Source organism: Chanodichthys erythropterus, chromosome 14, assembly GCF_024489055.1.
Source record: "Chanodichthys erythropterus isolate Z2021 chromosome 14, ASM2448905v1, whole genome shotgun sequence".
Taxonomy (NCBI): domain Eukaryota; kingdom Metazoa; phylum Chordata; class Actinopteri; order Cypriniformes; family Xenocyprididae; genus Chanodichthys; species Chanodichthys erythropterus.
This window is the reverse complement of record NC_090234.1, coordinates 35,745,630-35,760,568: the sequence shown is the minus strand read 5'-3', so window position 1 is coordinate 35,760,568 and position 14,939 is coordinate 35,745,630. Positions and strand designations below refer to the sequence as shown.

General features: G+C 38.1%; 1 protein-coding gene across 1 annotated transcript in view; it reads right to left on the bottom strand.

The window, feature by feature from the left end:
- Nucleotides 1–519: 519 nt before the first annotated feature.
- The window catches only part of igsf3 (immunoglobulin superfamily, member 3), a 177,785-nt gene continuing 163,365 nt past the window's right edge, over nucleotides 520–14,939 (bottom strand). Inside the window, exons 7-9 of the mRNA XM_067410553.1 lie at nucleotides 12,423–12,833; nucleotides 5,961–6,383; nucleotides 520–3,526 (exon numbers count right to left, since the gene is read on the bottom strand). Of these exons, the coding sequence (XP_067266654.1) occupies nucleotides 3,276–3,526; nucleotides 5,961–6,383; nucleotides 12,423–12,833 (1,085 nt within the window). The 3' untranslated portion in view covers nucleotides 520–3,275. The remainder of the gene's footprint in view (nucleotides 3,527–5,960; nucleotides 6,384–12,422; nucleotides 12,834–14,939) is intronic.

The following is a 14,939-nucleotide window of genomic DNA, read 5'->3' as shown; positions in this document are numbered from 1 at the left end:
TATGGGTTATTTTGAGCTGCAACTTCACAGACAAATTCAGGGGACACCTTAGACTTATATTACATCTTGCAAAAAAACGTTCGATGGCACCTTTAATTATTCCAGCTGCTGTGTGAAAAAAATATAAATGATCTGTCATCTGTAGCATGCCATATAGCCTACTAGTTGGGACTCGTTCTTTATGTAAACGGATGTGACATAATGATGCAAAGACGAATGGTGGCATGCTCGAATTTCCCGTGGAAACCTACCAGTACCACTCGAATTAGAAAACATTATTACAGGCTTACCGTTGTGAATCGGGCTAAGATAAGGAGATAGTTGTGAACACTGGCTGGTTATGTACTTGCTCAAAATTGATTTTGGAAGTTTTTTAACCAAAAAAAGTTTCAGAATGCAGCTTTAACATTTGTAAATTGGGCCCCATATACAGCAATTTATACATTATATAAACACAATCTAAAATGCTGTGCACTGAATGTTTTATTGCAATCAACTTACAATAGCAAAGTGCCTTTTCGTAATAGCAATTGCTACAATTGAATAAAATAAGTATAGATATAAAAAACACAACAAAAATTAAACAGAGTACAACAAAAACACAGAAGCATAAAAAAACATGGCAACATTTTTTAAATATTCAGTGCACTATTTTGGTTATTTAAAAAAAAAGAACATAAAAATCACCACTTGTAAAAGCAGCACTGGCTGAACTGAACACACATCAACACAATATTTTTTGTCATTTGTTTTGTTTTTCTGCAGCTATACTGCCAGTACACAGCCATGACATGCAGCCCTCCAAATGCATTTACAACATTGTGAGAACATTATGATTCAGCTGGGCATGTTGAACTACAAAAACACTATTTAGAGTTCTGAATAATTCTGTACAGATTGAATGACAGCAGAACCGCAATATCACACTCCACATTACACATCTCCTGCTTGAGGAAGGCTGACCTATTGATCAAATAATTTTACATTTGAGGGCCGCTGTGTTAGAATGGGTAACATTCATTCAACCCAACAAGGTGTGTTGAATCAGCGAGGCCTTCCACAAGGTGGAGATGATGAGGATGCCATTGATCTGACATGATGTCACGACACAACTTTCAGACATTAATAAAATGTCCCCCTTACTCTTCATGCACTGTACAGTTCAACAAAATTTTGTAGATAAAGAGAGCGAAATCACTGTATCATCTTTATGAAGATTCCCAGATTTCTCATGTCTCATAATCCTCTAGACACGATAATTAGCCATGTTATACTGTAGTTGCCTAAATGTTCACTGCTATTTCTGCCACATTCTGTCTATGCTGATTTATGAAGTTCACATATTCTATCTAGGAGTTTTATGATTCAATAAATAAGACTACCACAAGCTTCAAGTGGATCTAAATTTAATTTACAGAAAAGCTGTAATGTTGACTATTGAGATCACATGAGTGCGGCAGTGACCCAGATCACACTCTGAGTGAAAGCCGCACTGTTAGCAGGTCACCAATGTTGTGTATAAGTGAGACACGTCCAGTTTGGTGTCAGACCGCATGTTGCTGTTATTAGACAACGCGTTACGTTTGGTAGTCCGTGTTTAAATTGAACAGGAAAGAAAATTTAACATAAAATTCATTCACGCTACAGCTAAGCTCTAAATGTTTTCAGTATGGAGCTTGAATCCTTCGTGTATGAAACAGGACTAGTGTGAATTGCAGAGCAAATGCAATGATCAAGCACTGTTATAGCATCTTCAGTGTTAAATATGGCAGTGTTTTTGAAATGTCCATGGAGACCGACAATAATTTAGATGCTAAATTCACCCTCAGAGATATAGTCACACTATTAGGTCTTCACAGGTTACAGGTTATGAGACGGCGCATTACGTTTTCACAATCTTTTCAGCAGTAACACAAAGATCGGGAACCATATTTTAAATACAAAACCATAAAGAGAAGAACAACAACAACTGATGTGATGTAGAATATAGATAAAACAAAATTTCTAATCCCTTCATAACTCATATTGCCTATGCAGAAGCCTGTCAATTTCTTAGCTTTCCTCTTAGATCATTACAGGGCACGTGGGATGATAAAAAGGTCTTGGCACTGAGAATGTCCCTTGAGTATGTAGTGTCCTGTCAGCCGTCTCCCTCAAGACATTGTTTTTACAAACTTCAAAAAAAATTCAGAAAAGCCCTTCATGCCCCCTTTGTTTCCATTCAACCTTGCATTATGAAAATATGAGGACACTGAGGCGAACGCTCACTAAATGTGGGGTCAGTTGTGTATATATACACAAACATACAAAAACACAAATACAAAAGGGTTTTTTGGAGATAAATGGATTTTCTTAACATTGGGAAGGTCAAGAATACCTAGAAATGAAATGTGAAATTTGAGGGCATGTAGAAACATCTGAGCTCCAGTGACGAGGAAACGTGTCAGCGTCAAGACTGTCTTTTCCAGCTGGATGACATCAGATGACTCACATTACTCATGTCTAATCCTATTCGGTGTCTTTGAATTAGAATTTGTGGCTTTTGAAGTTGAACTGGTCTTTGGCAGTGAGGATGAGCTGGGGTTCACGTGTATCCTCGAGTCTGTGGGCAATAGGGCTCTCTATCCATTTAAACAGAGGCAGTTCTGTGGCACGTGCACACAAACAAAATCAATATACATCCATTGTCAGCTTTCCGAGGTTTTTTCGAGGAAAGAATGTCCTTTTCTTCCTTCATCAATACACCATTGTCACTAGAAACGTTCATGGTCCAGCAATGACCTTCTAGTCTTCTGAAGCAAAAATCAGCAAAGACAAAAATAACAAATAATATGCAATGGTTTCCACCAGACTTCATAGACGGGAATAATAATAATAAAAAAAAGGCAAAACGAAACTGTTTCTTATCCCGGAGAGGGAAGGAGTTTGGTGTCAGTCAGGTAAAATACATCAAGGCTCACGGATACTGCCACCTCAAAGGAAAGGTTCTCACAAAAGAGCATGAATGAGAAGTAAAAAAAAAAAAAAAAGATCTGGAAAAAGAAAGAAAAGCAAATGTCTAGGCATCACCACCAGCAGCCGACGTAGTCATGGCAACTTCAACTGAGGAAGGTCTTAGTCAGTCATATGGACGGATTGATAGACCAGGCTAGAAGCCCAGATTACTTTCTGGTGGCCTCATCATGGACGAGGAGGAGAAGAAAAAGAGAGAGAGTCAGAGAGAGAGTGTAGATGAGCGAGTCTCTGAGCGAGACAGGGTCGTGTTTGTGTCACTGTTACTCCACAGAGCCGGGGTGAAGGCTGAGGGCTGGGGGGTCCAGACAGGTTGGGGAATAGCTGAGGTGGGGCTCTTTGATCCACAGGAGTGGTGCTCCGTTCTTTCCCTCCTGGTTTTTGCTGGAGCTGCGGCTCTTGTATCGCACCAGCAGGACCGCGATGAGGAGGATGCCAAAGATAGGGAAGGGGTAGAAGAATACGAAGTAGAAGAGGGAGTCGTTGGAACAAACCACTGACTGTAGTGTAGAGACTAGAGAAGGGGGAGAAGTGTGACAGAGTTAGAATAATTTAACACGTTAGAATATTTTTAACACAATAATATATAATATGTATTAGAACAAAAAGAGTGTACTGTGAACACTGTGTCCGAACCAACATGATAAAATGACAAGCGATAAATATTGTCTTCAGTGTTAATGCAGCACAAGCTAACTATCTGGGCTTGTAGCCTGGACTGTTACTATACATTGCATACTGCCTATTATTAATTTACAAACTAAGGTGAAACAGTAGGCATTGTGCTATGAAATGTTTTAAGCAGTAGTATACTATGGTTTTATCCCAGAGTGTCAGAGGTATCAAGGGACTATTGTTGGATTACTGTGCAGTTTGCAGCCTATCTATCTATCTGTTGCAAATTGTTGCATTGTGAGGCCCTTTTTACACCTCGAATTAAAGGGAAAGTTCACCCAAAAATAAATGTATCCCATGATTTACTCACTAGGTGTATATGACTATTTTCTTTCAGACTAACACAATCAGAGATATATTTAAAAATATCCTTACTCTTCCAAGCTTTATCATGGTAGTAAAGGGGGGACCAGATTTTGAAGCCCAAAAAAAATCCATCCATCCATTATAAAAAAAGAATCCCTACAGCTCCAGGGGGTTAATATAGGCCTTTTGAAGTGAAGCAATGGGTTTTTGTAAGAAAAATAATCATATTTAAAACTTTATAGACTAAAATAACTAGCTTCCGGCAGACGGCTGTTTGCATACTGTGCAAGTCGACTTGCGCCAAATGAGTAACCCCTGACACGATGTATGATGCAGGATGTAGTAGTAGCTTAAAGGGATAGTTCACCCAAAAATGAAAATTTGATGTTTATCTGCTTACCCCCAGGGCATCCAAGATGTAGGTGACGTTTCTTCAGTGGAACATAAATGATGATTTTTAACTCCAACCGTTGCCGTCTGTCAGTTGTATAATGGGAGTGAATGGGAACTTCTACTATAAGAGTAAATAAAACTTGCTTAGACAAGAAGCGAAACGAAAGTTTTGTGCGAGAAACCGAACAATATTTATATATTTTTTTACCTCTAAAACACCACTATGTCCAACTGTGTTCAGCACTCGCTTAGTGAGGTCTGATCACGCTCTGACAGTGGAAGTAATGTCTAGCACTCATTGAAGTATATGCGTGAGACATCACTGCTGTTGTCAGAGCGCGATCAGACCTCACTAAGCGAATGCTGAACGCAGTTGGACATAGTGGTGTATTAGAGGTAAAAAATGATATAAATACTGTTCGGTTTATCACACAAACCGATCGTTTCGTGTCTTAGGACATCAATGTGTCGTCACGAGCCGCAGGGTATAATTTGGATTTGTCTAAGCAAGTTTTATTTACTCTTATAGTAGAAGTTCCCATCCACTCCCATTATTTGACTGACAGACGGCAACGGTTGGAGTTAAAAATCATCATTTATGTTCCACTGAAGAAACAAAGTCACCTACATCTTGGATGCCCTGGGGGTAAGCAGATAAACATCAAATTTTAATTTTTTGGGTGAACTATCCCTTTAAGCTTAGATGCCTCTCACGGTTCAAACAAATAGGGCTGTGCAACAACTTCTCTTATATCAAAATCCTCAGACATTTCTCTTTAAAAAAGATTGTTTTAGACTTCTAATTCATGACCCCCCTCACAACCATTATAAAGCATGGAGGAGCAAGGATATTTTTAAATATATCTCCGATTGTGTTCGTCGGAAAGAAGATAGTCATATACTCCTAGGATGGCTTGAGGGTGAGTAAATCATAGGGTAATTTTAATTTTTGGTTAAACTAACCCTTTAAGATGCGTTTTGGTCGATCAGATCACAAGTAGACGAGGGAGACACGTTCCCGTTTATACTTTTTGTTTTATCCATTTTCGACCACTTCACTCCTGATTTCTTCAAGGGGAAGGTCTATGGATTTTTTTCAGATCTTTTGATCTAATGGACAAAATAAAGTCATGCAATTTACATGTGAACTTAAATGGAGACACATCCCTTAAAAGTAAACACATAAGAACACTGTGCTTGGTCCGTTTTTTGTCTTCAAACCAAACTTGGGGCTTTAGCCAACGAAGTTTAAATCCCACCTGGCTAGCACACTTTCCACAATGTTTATGCATTAGGTCAGTAGATGGAGAGTAGGTGGTCTATTCGAACACATTCAACCACATGAGCGTTTCCACTACAAAAGCAATCCGATCAAAAGCTTTTTTGACTACCTCCAGAAATGGTCGAAAGTGGACAAGACCCCGTTTACAGCTGTATTTAGCATCGTCCAATTGTGATCTGACAGACCAAAACACATCCAGGTGTAAAAAGGGCTTGGTGGACACAGTGAATATACAACAAGCAGAAGTACATTGTGTTGATGTGGTTAGTGCTTATAAAGTGCAAAACCTCACCCTGCTCCATAACATTAACAATGGTGACTCCAGAGTTGTTGGTGGCCAGGCGGTACCATGCATTGCGCGGGTTCAGTAGCCACTCCTCCACGTGGCAGTAGTAATTGCCGGCATCTCTGGGCCGAGCTTTCTGGATGGTCAGACTGTACAGGTCAGAGGTGGTGCGTTCAAACTGCAGGCGAGAGTTTGGACCAGGTTCCTCTGTAGGACTGCAGTTCCCATTACCGAACACTGCATCATGGCCGATGGAAAAGACACACTCTTGCTCATCCTCCTCTTCTTGTCCCAAACGGTACACGTACCAGGATACAGAGAAGCGGGAATCTTTTGAGGACTGAGACAGAATGCTGCAGCCCAGCCGGATTGATCCATCTTCAGGTACAGTGATATTGGATTCTGCCTCCTCCACCTGTAACTTCACCACTGCAATAAAAATCATTAAATGCATGAAAACATTTCTAATCTTCCTCAGAGACTGGGGTAGCATCTGTTGCAAACTCCTCGTTACATTTATTTAGAGCAGAATATCCTGGTTTAATTGAAAAGACTTTCTTCAGGAGAATGATTTCTGAAGGATCATGTGATCATTTTGCCACCACAGGAATAAATAATATTTTAAAATACATTAAAATAGTAAGTTATTCAATTTAAATAGTAAGTTATTACTGTATTTTTGATCTAATAAAGGGAGCCCCGATGAGCATAAGAGACTTCTTTCAAACTCCTTTAGAAAAAAACAGACCTAAAGCTTGGTATGGTATAAATTGAATCTTAATGAACTAATTTTATGACTTTTTTAATGGTGCTTCTCTATCCTTTTAAAGGCCCATCCACACCAAGAATCATATCTATAAAGATAACTATATTAGTATCCACACCGTTTATTTTAATGTGCGCTGCAGTTTTGATGTCTGCCGCTTTAAATGTTGGAGCTGGAGGATGGATTCTGATTGGCTGTGTTTTTATCATTCATCAGGTGGAAAAGATCACTCTGAAAGTGATTCCAATGATATAGTTTCTCTGTGCTGTTACAGTTGAGGTGTGGACTACATTTATAATGATTTATCGTTATAGTTATCGTCCTTGGTGTGAACAACCTTAAGAGCGTGACAGCCCCTGGTCACCATTCACATTCATTTTTTTTTTGTTGTTGAAGAAATCAGTATGAACGTACCCAAATAAATCTTTTTTTGTGTCATAAGTCTTTTTTTGTGTTCAAAAAGTAAAAGAAAGTAGGTTTGAAACAACATGAGGTTGAGTAAATAATGACAGAACCAACCCTACAAAATTTCTGAAAGTGCATACTCTAACACAACCTAAAATGAACTCTATTCTCTAGCAGGGTGTCACGAATCCAGACATGAGGAACTAGCTGTTCAATATGTCACTCTCAACTGAAGGTGAGAATCATCACATTTTGCACGAGAAGTCGTAAGATCCTTCAGCAGGGTCTGAGCTGAGATCAAGCTAAAAATAAGACCGCATTTTCCAGCAGAATTTAAGGGTAAAAGCACTGCAATTTGACTTTGAAGATGGCAGATTAGGAGGTGGTGAACCTTTCATCAACTATCTATTTGTAAATACGTTTATATGGATGCTATTTCAGGCAATCATGCAGCAGGGAAGTGATTTGACACTCACACTCGCATCTCCAGGGAAATAAGACTGAAATTTTCAAGCGCATACTGTATTTAGATATATTATAGATATATACTGTATTTAGATATATTATAGATATATACTGTATATATATATATATATATATATATATATATATATATAAAAGAGGAGAAAATAGAAAAAGATATAAGACATGAAATTCATGAAAGACAGCTCAACTAAAGCAGTGCTGAGAATTATTAATTAAATAAATATCATAGATAATCTATGATAAAGGGAAATGCATTAATTTTGCAAAATAAAAGGCTTACAATAATAATTTATTATATTTTGAATATATCGGACCAGTAAAAACCAAAACCAAAACAAAAAGTGTGCCAAAACTCGCTTTCCTTGACCTTGATGTGTTTCAGAGGAGCAGATGTCTTGGCCACCTGTGTTCCTAAAGCTATTTGCTTAACTGACCCGAGGACAAACTACACAACAAAACGTGTCTGTGTAACAGCGGCAAGCCGTAGACCCATGTGTTGGTCAGTAATACTGAGGAGTGTGTCAGGTTGAGATGAGATCTGTCTTCCCTGCTTCTCAAAGCTTTGATACAGTGCTGTCAAAGAGTCCAGGTGGCATCAGAGTAGAGTAAACCTCACCAACATAGTTATGCTAGACCTGCATCCAGAAGCCAGGTCATGATCTCACTGGAAAAAGCGGACATTATCGGCAAAAAGGGAGGGCGAACAGATGAATAGCAGAGGCAGTTTGTATCGGGGTCTTCATGAGCAGATGTGCGGGGTGAATAGTGGAGCAGCAGCTGTGTGCCATTCAGATGGCCGTAATGAGTAAAGCCTCTGGGCTCCGGCAGTCGCGATTGTGTCTTTTATGAGGCTCTGACTCCTCCTCGTCTGCTGCACTGTGACTGCTAAGGTCTGTGGCCCATGTGGAGGGGCTCCCTGAGGGGCTTATACCCTGTATGTTTGCGTTTGAGGAGCCCCTGTCTGTCTTTATGTCTTCTTCTAATAAATGCACACATGCTGATGAATGATTCAGCTCGGGCAGGCATGAGCTCAGGATGGCTGCGCTCCATGGTGGTCTCAGGGGGAGAATGTTTTCATGCTGCTCTTTCCGATCCTCTCATGCCAGATGGCCTGATAAGCCCATGGGACTGCAGCACACACCTACAACTAAATCTCAAAGGCTCCAGAGTCTGCTGTAGGAATAAAGGCCAGCTCTGCTAGTTGGGTGCCACTGTAAATACTGTCCAGCACTTTCCATGAGCAGGAAACAAAAAAAGGACTAAATTCTTCAGAAAAATCTTTAGAAAATGTCGATCGTCAGTCTCAAGAGGGCCTGATTTGTTTGCTTTTGTTCATTTTAAGCAGTTTTTAACCATGATTTGCAGGGCTCAGAAAATCAATGTGTTTTCCAGTCGGGCTACCAAAAAGTATCATCGCCCTGCCCGATGGGTTATCTTAAATAGTGAAATAAAATTCCTTTCTTGATTTTCGTTGTTCACTCTCGATTTGTTATTTGAAGGAAAAATAGGATTGCGTTACTTGTTGATCATGCTGATTTGTCCGCAGTGATGTTTATTTGATGCATGTTACTTCTGTATGTGTATGTGTGTGCATGTTTTTTGTGACATATCAGGACACAAATGTGTATAATGACATGGGTATGACAGGTATTACAAAAAGAGGTGACTTATGAGGACATTCCTCATGTCCCCATTTTTCAAAAGGCTTATAAATCATACAGAATGAGTTTTTTTGAGAAAGTAAAAATGTTAGGTTTAGGGTTAGGGGCAGGCACGTGCACAGGTCCTTTCTGTCCTTTCACTCCGAAGTGCCTTTTTTTTGGAGGTGTTTTATTTTATTTATTTATTTTCTTCAATAAATTAATGCTATCGGTCACAGTTTACGTCTGTCTGTCTGATTTACAAATATATTTAGCCTAATAAAAGTATTAAAACGAGCTTGTGACAAAATCTTTTTGGATCAGCTCAAACTGTCAGTCAAACCTCTTAACTCCGCCCCCTGAGTGCGCGAACTTAAGTTCCACAGCATTGCAGCTGAACGTCTTGCAACGGTAAATAAATATCTTTTTGTTTGAATAAGTAGGCTACAACGTTGTCTTTATGAAAGAAACACTAGTATGTCTATAAAGTTTCATATTTTATACATTTGAGGCCTGAGACCGGCGGCGGAGAGAGAGGGAGGGGGCTGCAATCTAAGTTAGTCATCATATCCAACAGCCTACAAATAGCCTTAAATTGCCTGTGCATACAGTACAGTAGTATTACATATTTTATAAATTGAGATTTTGGCCAAACGTATTTTACAACACGAAAAACTGAGCGCGCATAACCTAATGATGACGTAGCCTAATGTGATGATGTTGTTTTAATGACAAATATTGCACATTTGCACACATTCGCTGGTCAAAAACCCGGCGTAACTGCATTTGAGTTTGACACGAAGCGAATGATCCTCGTCAGCTAGGTAAAATATATTTCTAAGAAATTTCTTCTTTGATTCATGATGGCTATCTGCCGATACACTTAATTCGTTAATATTTAAAGTTAATCACATTATATATGGTCACACAGTATGGTTAATGTTTACAACGTTAATATGTATTTGCTCGCTAGATAATTTTTTTAATCTAGTATTGTATACTCCCCGCTCGTCTTCACATGTATAAACATGGTTTTACTACAGTAATGTACAAACTAAAAACATTACAGAATCATCAGGTAACTGTGCTTCTTTATATCATGCAGAATGTGTGTATTAATGTGTGTTGAGAGTGACATCCCATTGGATCACAGTGAAGTCATAAACATCTTCAAGCACATGGCTCACAGATGATAATTAGTTTTAAAGAAGCCCTGAAACCCTGTATATATATATATATATATATATATATATATATATATATATATATATATATATATATATATATATATATATATATATATATATATATATATATATATATATATATATATATACACACATATATATATATATATACACACATATATATATATATATATACATACATACATATATATTTATTTATTAGGGCTGTCAATCGATTAAAAATTATTATTGTTTATTGTTATTTATTTGGTGGGGTGCCCTTTTTCATTTTAGCACATGCCCCTCAAAAGGTCTGTGCACGGCCCTGGTTAGGGGTAGTGTAGGGGGATAGAAAATACAGTTTGTACACTATAAAAACCATTAATCCTATGGAATGTCCCCACAATTCACAAAAACAAACGTGTGTTTGTGTGTGTTTGTGTGTGTGTGATGCGAGGTTCGCAGTTACATCCACCAATCAGGACAAGTAATAAAAAAATAACATTCCAATTAGTTGCAGGTGAATGAGAGATAAATTTTAGTTTGAAAAGACACAGAACTCTCATTTCTTGTTAAAACGCAACGAACGTGCATCACTTTTTACTTTCGTTAAATATAGTGGTCAATATATATAACACAAAGGAACCTACATGAAATATAGTTTAATAACTTGACCTAAAAATGTACACAGGCTTAATTAGCAGAAGTTATTCTGATAAGAGTTTTCCAACACAATTATTGGAAATATTAGTTTTAGTTTATAGCTTCATTTTTCTTCAGGCACTAATTTGAGGACTCTCATTAAGCAACACAGCTGCGGCCTCCATTTGTTTGGGTAGAAATGGAGGCAAAACAGATCCAAGAAATTTCAAAAAGGAGAGTTAAAAACAAACCCAAAATAGAAAGAAATGTAACATGTGGGCGTGTTTTACTGAAATAGTTAACCAGGACCAATCACGTGCCGAGTAATGGCTGTGCAACTCTGTGAAGCACTGTGTGTATAAGATGGTAAACTAATAAAGCCTATATCCAGACTTAGCTTGGTTTCAACATATTTAGTGTCTTGTGTGTGTGTTCAGGAAGTTGCAGTGATGGGAACAGTGACAATTTAAGATTGTGTTTAGACTATTAAGGAAATGTAATTTTGCTAAAGAAGAACTTTTACTTTAAATAAATGTTCATTTAAAAGCAGTTGGTGCTGCCACCCCCTGCAAAGGTGTGTCAATCTTACTTAATTTTTTTGTTGCCAAGTGATAGAGACACAGTGGAGAAAATTGTGAAATTCGATGATACTTGAGTGTGTACACAGTGTGTGTGTGTGAAAATGTTAGGAGGCCCATGGGTTTACACCGGTACCATGTATTTTGAAATTTTGTGAGCCCTGATTTGTGTAATTTTGTCATTTTCATTTATAAAATTAATTAAAATTAATTAATTAAAATTGAAAAAAAAAGAGAAAGAAAACCACACCAAAATGGGTAACATACACTTCATTTTTTGAAAGAAGTCTCTTATACTCAATACTCGATACATTTATTTGATCAAAAACAGTAATATTGTGAAATATTATTATAATTTTAAATAACGGTTTTCAATTTTAATATATTTTTAAAATCTGAATCTTCAGCATCACTCATTTTCAGTGTCACATGATCCTTCAGAAATCATCCTAAAATGCTTATTTGCTGCTCAAGAAACATTATTATTATTATTATTATTATTATTATCAGTGCTGAAAACAGTTATGCCACTTAATATTTTTGTGGAAACTATTATACATTTTTGTGATAAGTTTCCTATAAATTGAAGGAAAATATATTCTTTCTTTGGGGGACAGTGTTGAATAGATGAACTTGATGTATGCACACAAAAATGTTATTTCTTGGATGAAAATCATGCAGTAACAGTTTCAAAAAAAAATATATATATACATACATATTCATACAAATATACACATCGGTTTCATAAGCAACCACCTTCTTACCTGGCTGTCTCACCATCACATGTGTGAAGCCTGAGGAGTCTTGTGCCAGACGGTACCAGGCTCCATCGGGGTCCATAAGCCACTCCTCCACAAGGCAGTAGTATGTTCCAGAGTCGCTGGTTTCGGCACGGTGAAGGGTGAGGCCGTATAGCCGAGGAGAGAGTCTCTCTGACTGCACACGGCTGCGGAGACGTTCCTCCTCCGCGTACGCTCCGTACTCAAATGCTCCAGAGTGCTCAATCTTCAATAGCAGCTCATCCGGCTCTCCTGCCTCTGCCTTCCTGGCATACCACAGCACAGCATGCTGAGAATCCAGGCTGGTTTGGGAGGTGACAGAGCAGTTGACACGCACCCGACTGTCCTCCAGAAACTGCAGACTCTGGTTGGACTTGTGCACCTTCAGTTTACTCACTAAAGGAGGAGAAAGAAAAAAAGGGGAAACATTAGAACGAATATACATTTAGAATTCTGTCTGTTGTTCTTGTCTGATGGGAGTATCCTTGTGAAAAAGAAGTGTGCTTAATTGTGTTGAATGTGCACTTGCAGTGTACTTCACATCTTAAAAATATATTTTACTGTATTTGTATATAATAAAAAAAGTGTACACTTTCTTGACTTGTTTCTTACAGCACTTCTCAAAGTGCAGGTATCACCCATGTTAGATATGGCAGAAATAAGATGTCAGATACAAGAGCAAGGCTGCGGGATCCTGGGCATACATATTGGGTTATTGCAGGTGCGTCAGGTGTGACCGCCATCAGCAATGGCTGCTATTTCACACCATGAGTGGATTTATAAGCACCAGACGGCTCACGAAGACACAAAGAAGACGGGAGACACACCTGCATATACTAGGCATCACACACTTACAAATGTAGATCATGAGATAAGTGCAACAGAGAAGCACTTAAAAAAAGAGAGCAGATGTCCTATCTGAATCCCTGCTATTTGGCAATGGAAAATGCAAATGGCTCAGGCACACTTTCAAAAGCATTTAACATATGCCACTGCATCCCTCCTTCCATTTACCCTCAACACACACACACACACACACAGAGTGCCTTTTATCAATAAAATACAAAATTGGTGGGACTTCATATGATTGTTCTTTTACATCTTTTAATACCGCAAATTAATGAGCATCTGTGAAACTTCACATTCTGTTTTTTTTCTGCTTTAATGGCTCTTTGCTAAAAATCCAATTTTCCACTGACACTTTGGCTCCAGTAATCCCCATCACGCATTTCTGCACTTCCAGCAAAGTCCCCTGATTCATGCCTAAGCCTGGACCTTCTCCGGAATAACAGTGGCATGAACACTCTCATGCTTCCAACCAGCAGGCCTAAAACTCAATCCCTGCAGCAAAGCTCCTCAATTGTATAATGTCAAATCTCACCGATTTAACATTTCTACGGTTTAAGACTTAAAAAATGAAAACGCAAACTAATAAGGAATTGTTCCTCAGTTTAGGCTTTTAATTTACAGATATTTACGGATATGGGCTTTGTTCATTTTTTTAAAAAGCCAAGCATAAACATACTCCAAAAATGCAAAGAAAACTATTACAAATAATAAATGATCATAATGTATTTTATGCGCATGACAGGAGTTGAGGAGTTTGCAGTATAATCGTCGTGTGCTGACATACTGTTGTCAATATATCTGATATCAGACCAACAGTTCTTAAATTAAAATGTCACACAGCAAAATGAGTTGTGTTCACTATGCAGGGCTGTCATAGTTAATATCTACCCACAGTTCAAGACTCTAACAATACAGACAAGAATGAAAGTGTCAGTAGCCGTTCAGTTGTTGATGGTAGTCACACTTGATCAGTTGCTTGTTTGCATTTGTTATCAACACACACACACACACAGAATTCCTGACAATTTCCCTGACAGGGCAACATACATGTACATGTAAAGCACTACTTTACAAAATCAGCATAAAAGAATGATTTCTGAAGGATTATGTGACACTGGAGACTGGAGTAATGGATGCCGAAAATTCAGCTTTGACATTACAGGAATATATTACATTTTAAAACCTAGAATTAAAACCTAGTTATTTAAATTATATATTTAAATTTTTCTCAATATTACTGTTTTTGCTTGTTTTTTTTTTTAATTAAATAAATGGAGCCTTGGATAGCACTTCTATCAAATAGACTTCTTCAGAAACATTAAAAATTTGAGCTAACCCAAAACTTTTATACACCAGTGTATTTTCATTGAACTGCAGTGTTTAGGGTTAGGGCTGGGCGATGTATCGAATGCTTTTGTCACGCGCATTTCTTCAGTAAAGCCGGTTCCCTGATTGCCGCTAAATCGCCATCACCTGCTTTCAAATGAAGCGGCATTTAATAGACAGAGCCGTAGTTCACTGATAAGACACGCAATATCGCGTTCAATATCGACGGCGATACATATCGATATTGAACGCGATATTGCGTGTCTTATCAGTGAACTACGGCTCTGTCTATTAAATGCCGCTTCATTTGAAAGCAGGTGATGCCGA